This window comes from Montipora foliosa, chromosome 4 (assembly GCF_036669935.1).
Source record: "Montipora foliosa isolate CH-2021 chromosome 4, ASM3666993v2, whole genome shotgun sequence".
NCBI classification, from domain to species: domain Eukaryota; kingdom Metazoa; phylum Cnidaria; class Anthozoa; order Scleractinia; family Acroporidae; genus Montipora; species Montipora foliosa.
In genome coordinates this window covers 8,899,027-8,904,026 of record NC_090872.1, presented here as the reverse complement: position 1 = coordinate 8,904,026, position 5,000 = coordinate 8,899,027, and the positions used below count along the sequence as shown (strand labels likewise).

The window sequence follows — 5,000 nt, the reverse complement described above, 5'->3', positions numbered from 1 at the left end:
CTGGCCACTTATAGATTTTACTCTGACTAACGCCAGATGATTTTACTCATCAATGGGGGCACCCTCAGGCCTTAAAGGATTAAAATAATACTATCAAAAGTCTGATGCTCTTATTTCTCTTCTACAGATTGAATGAAATAATCACAACCTCATTCCCAGGGTCTTTCATCTTCTCACCCCAGAAGGGAGCGAGGGAAGAAAGACCCTGGTTCAGGCTGGTCATGTGTCTTAGAGACAAATTTTCTGCTTTGGGAGGGGTCCCCTCTTTTCTCAATATTGTCACTGCTGATATTTGTGTCAGCCAAAACAAAGCTGGAAGAATTGGCTGAAGCAATCTTCAACGTTTGATTTTGGAGAGGCAGCTATTGGATTTGTAAATCTAAAGCCAAAACAAGTAAATTACTTGGAAGCAGTATATTTTGGTAGTCTGAGACATGGTGCTGTTTTGCCTATGGGTTATTTTTCACCTATATTTGCCAGTGCTACTCTTTGGTAAAATTTTTCCCTTTTATAGTAAGCTCAGGAAAGACAAATTTACAACTTGGCCGCCCGTCCCTCTGGTTTTTTTTTTTTGTCATCTCCCACTTTTTCAGAGACACATGACCAGCCTGAACCTCGGCCTTTCTTCCCTCGCCCCCTCTGGGGTGGGGAGATGAAAGACCCTGCGAACGAGGTTGCAATAATCATTCTCTATTGTTGACCAACAGATTTTTGCCTTTCATCCAAAAATAATTATTTCATGATACAGTACACTTACAGTCTGCACCCTTAACTCATCTGAAAAGTAGTCATTTCTGTTTTTCTGTTTCAAGGGCTTGGACCGAAAAGGAATCCCTTCTTCATCCAAAGCTTTTCAGTCATCTTCCTCTTTGAGAGTATGTGTCATGGCTTAAGAAAACTGAGACAAAGTTTCAACAGGTTACCCTTAAAGATCTTGTTCTTTGGACCACCCCTACATCGACATCCCACTTTGTACTTCAGGAGTTTCTTAAGATCAGCCTTACCAACCTTTGCAGGAAATGCTGCCATAGCCAGCTTTCCTCCTTTGAGATCAGACAAGTTCTTCCTCACAACATTAAGTTCATGAATTGTGGCACCACAAGATGCTAAGGCTTTTATTGTTCTGAGCTTCTCATCCAGAGTGATCCCTGGCACTGGAAAAGGAAGCAGTGCAGATCCACCACCTGATATAAGAACAACAAGGATGTCACCATCCCCTGCATCCTCTGCTATTTGCTTGATTCTGCCTGCAGCATAGTATGCCTTGTCATCTGGAAGATTGTTCAACGCTCCCTCTAGGACTGTAATAGGACTGTCATCACGCAAAATTGACTTTTCAATCAGCTTTTTGTTGCCTGAAGCCTTAAATCAGTAATTGAAAAAAAACACTTAAGCCTGGTTTTCACTAATGACGCATTACCACAAGCGCAAGCATAAGTAGCTTATTCTAGTGAAAATGAATGTGGACATAAGCATCAAAATCAACCACTACATCCACCATTTTGTGCAACTGCTCATACACGTGGAATCTGGAACAAGTGCTTTTATTGGCCAGATGTAGGAAATTTCCTTATGCTTATGCTTTTTTTCGAATGGTTCGCAATCTAAAAAGTCAAAATGTCTCGGGCTCGCAAAGAAAAACGCTGGTCTCGCTGTCTCGCCGTCTCGCAAAGTCTCGCATTTACCATTCGATACCCCTATAATGCAAGTGAACGTTAAGCATAAGTGCAAGCACAAGGAAAATTTTGGATCCTTGTGCTTGCGTCGCTAGTTAAAACCAGGCTACAGAGATCACCTCAATTTTGCTAGATTCTTGTATCAATGAAGACATCAGCAATTCCTAATATCTTTCAAAGTCTGTTTCCTTTGTCCATCTGAGACAACTAATATTGTTTTACTCTAGTAGGTTTTTCGAGGCAAGAGAAAAAGGTCATAACAACGTTGGGATGACACGTACCCTAGTTTTCCCATGGTGTGCAAGAACTGAGATGAGCAAAACAAAGTTGAAAATTCCCCACCTCTTAATTATCTGATCTCCACATGCAGAGAGACTACTGGTAAGGCTCTCCGTGCCTTCAGCACTGATTTTTTTAATTTTCTGGTTTGAAAGGTACCCCAAGCTAAGGAATCAAACCTGCATTGACTATTGTCCCATTCCCATGATGCAGTACGTTTTGGGGAGTTCTTTTCAAGTTAATTACTCTTGCGAATTGATTGAAACAGCTGTATTTGAAAGCGTCAAATTTCAGATAGTTTTAAGTAAAAAAAACCCTTGTTTTGCAGTTTCTTCTCTCCTGTGTGTTTGTTCAGTGTTCTAATAATTTTTTTATGAGGTTTTTAGTGGCTAGTGGCAGTGTTGCTTTTCTATAAATAGTTTATTCACCTCAGCTTGGGGTACCTGTGGTTGGACACGTTGATCAAATACCGTCTCGGGTAAAGTGGTAAATGAAACAATATTGAAGTTGGTACAGTTGCAAACACCTCCCCGCCCCTTGGTTTGTCTTACACCTAAAAGGTTTCGTGCGGTTGGTAATAGGGTACACTTAAACACACATAATCTTGGTATTTCCTACTATTCATCACACCTTTATAGCATCTGGAAGACCAACAGGAACACTAGCCACTCCTCTGGTAATGTTATCCCTTAAGATATCCTCAACTGCTTTAGCCATTCCTAAAACAGCTTTGCCAAAGGCAACAACCGATACATTTTTATTGACCGCATATTCCCGATCCTCTAGGGAGAGGATGTTTCGGTGAAACGAGAGGTTATTTTTTACCATTTCTTGAGGAGAAACTGCAGTAAGCGCTGCCTTGAAAATTATTTGTGCGTCCGATTTTAGCTTTAGCTGCAGATCCTTGTTAAAGGATAAATGACTTAGCCATCGTGATCTCCATAGTGAACACCTACTGCTTCCTTGAAGATTTATCGCTCTCGTTAGACAAAGGAAACTCATTGCTATCGCCGTTTGTCCAAGAACCAGAACTTTTGGGATCCCAACGGGACCCCACCTGAACCATCATTGTCAAGTCAGGCCCAGTCCCCTTTGTAAACAGCGCGCGGTGTACTTCCTTGCCGAGGTGAACTGCAACATTTTGACAAACTTTTCTGTATGTATTCAGTTGCTCAAGTTTGTTTATTTTAACATTGGATTCCTTTGTAGACTAGTGCATAGAAACAACCATGGTCATCGCGAAATGATCATGTCTTCGGCGTCCGTATTTCTGGGAAAATCCAGATGATCAGTGACTTTTTCGCGCGGGTAAATTCAGATCTAGAATGGCTCAGCAGACAAGTTTTCTTCACATCGGAGATATAGTCTCTCTTTTTGCTGAAGGAACGGTAAATGGGTTCATCAGCACCCTTGGGTAAGGGACTGCGAAATTCACTATTCCATTAGTTTGTTTATCATCATTTTCTCTCAATTTCGTACGCTCATAACCGAGAATGTTCATTTTTCAGCCTCATCGATGATCGATGCGTTGTTCAGCCATCGGCCGGTGACCTTAACAACCCGCCAAAGAAATTTCGAGGTAAAAAATTTCATTTTCCGTTTATAAACACGCCTTAAACATATTTAGATTGCGAATATTTGTGAAGAACTAGACTTCATGAATTAACCCTCTTTATTTCAATTCCTTTCAATTTCAGATTGCTTGTTCAAAATTTGTCCTTCTAATCGCTATTCGGCTCAAAAACAGTTCTGGAAGGCTGCAAAACCCACGACCAGTGCGACAGATGCAGTGCTGCTGAAGAAACTTCATGTAAGTGAAGAATAAATTAAGTTTTTCTAATCCCTCATTAGGGAAACTAGGAAAGTGAGAGCGTTCTTCCACAAAATAGAAAATCTGGTATCAATTTTGTAAGTTATTTATATTTCAATGAACACGTACGTATCTGGCATAATTTCACAAGCTAACACATTGCACTTGTCGCGTCGATTGCTTATTTGTAACAATGAATGAAATTTTAAATTTTTCTTCAAAGGTGCATATTGATCGTCCGTGAACTGATCCATCGTCGAAATATTTTAATAAGCCAATTAGACATTTTACTTTCCGCTTTCTTTGTAAGGCATTATTATTTTTTTGACTCGAAACTTAATCAGTTAATGAATTTCCAGGGTCAAACAGTATGATCTTATGATCATCTCGTAGCAACCAATATAACTGTTCCTGATAATGCATTTCTTTATCAGAACAGAGTACATATAATTGCGAATACAGTATTTGTGTACACATGCATGCAACTGCTGAGGAACTGTCGAATTGTACGTCTCCTTCAGCAAGCAATTAGCCAAGGAATTAACCAAAAACGCCGGCTCTATGTTGATTACTTTCCGCCTGTAGATAATAAAATTTAGGAATATTTCTTACACCACTTGATTGGGTCGGAAATGTTTTATCTTAGGACTAGCTTTTCGTCTGTTTTCAGAAAGAAATTTAATATTGCACATGTAATTTCACAAGATTAGGCTCGCATTCAATTAGTGTGAATTTTTTGGTTGATTTGCACAGCGACTGAAAAGCTTCTGTCATTTATATAATTTGGCACAGGTATTGGTACTGATAGAAAGCAAAAAATCATTTCCAGATCATATAAAACACGAGGAATCTTCAGCAAAAAATAGTTTAACTATGAAACGAAATATTTTTAGAAGATGTTTCATCTCCAGTGCTTCACAACTGGGTCCTAAAATAAAGTTGCAGCTGTTTTTATTTTATCATTTTCTGGGTTTAGCTATAGCATCCACACACTTGTGACTGATGTTATTGGAAAAAATATACTGGTAAAATAACATGGCTTTCCTGTTGTGCATTTTCGAACATATTCTGATCTAGCATAAAATATGCTTATTTTACATTGTATTTACTATTTTTACTATTGTTTTTAATTACTGGGTTGCCAAAAGGTCTGGATAGCAGCAGGCATATCGATATTTTTAGAAACACACAACACTTTTTAAATTTAAAAACATGTTTCGACAGTAACTTCTGTC

General features: G+C 39.0%; 2 protein-coding genes across 2 annotated transcripts in view; one reads left to right on the top strand and one right to left on the bottom strand.

Annotated features, from left to right (window-relative positions):
* The window catches only part of LOC137999737 (glycerate kinase-like), a 5,261-nt gene extending 2,222 nt beyond the window's left edge, over positions 1 to 3,039 (bottom strand). The window contains exons 1-2 of the mRNA XM_068845614.1: positions 2,586 to 3,039; positions 1,009 to 1,362 (exon numbers count right to left, since the gene is read on the bottom strand). Coding sequence (XP_068701715.1) covers positions 1,009 to 1,362; positions 2,586 to 2,957 — 726 coding nt within the window. The 5' untranslated portion in view covers positions 2,958 to 3,039. The remainder of the gene's footprint in view (positions 1 to 1,008; positions 1,363 to 2,585) is intronic.
* A 110-nt stretch (positions 3,040 to 3,149) lies between these two features.
* LOC137999735 (inositol 1,4,5-trisphosphate receptor-like) overlaps positions 3,150 to 5,000 on the top strand; it is an 84,356-nt gene continuing 82,505 nt past the window's right edge. The window contains exons 1-3 of the mRNA XM_068845612.1: positions 3,150 to 3,369; positions 3,464 to 3,534; positions 3,653 to 3,765. Coding sequence (XP_068701713.1) covers positions 3,281 to 3,369; positions 3,464 to 3,534; positions 3,653 to 3,765 — 273 coding nt within the window. The 5' untranslated portion in view covers positions 3,150 to 3,280. The remainder of the gene's footprint in view (positions 3,370 to 3,463; positions 3,535 to 3,652; positions 3,766 to 5,000) is intronic.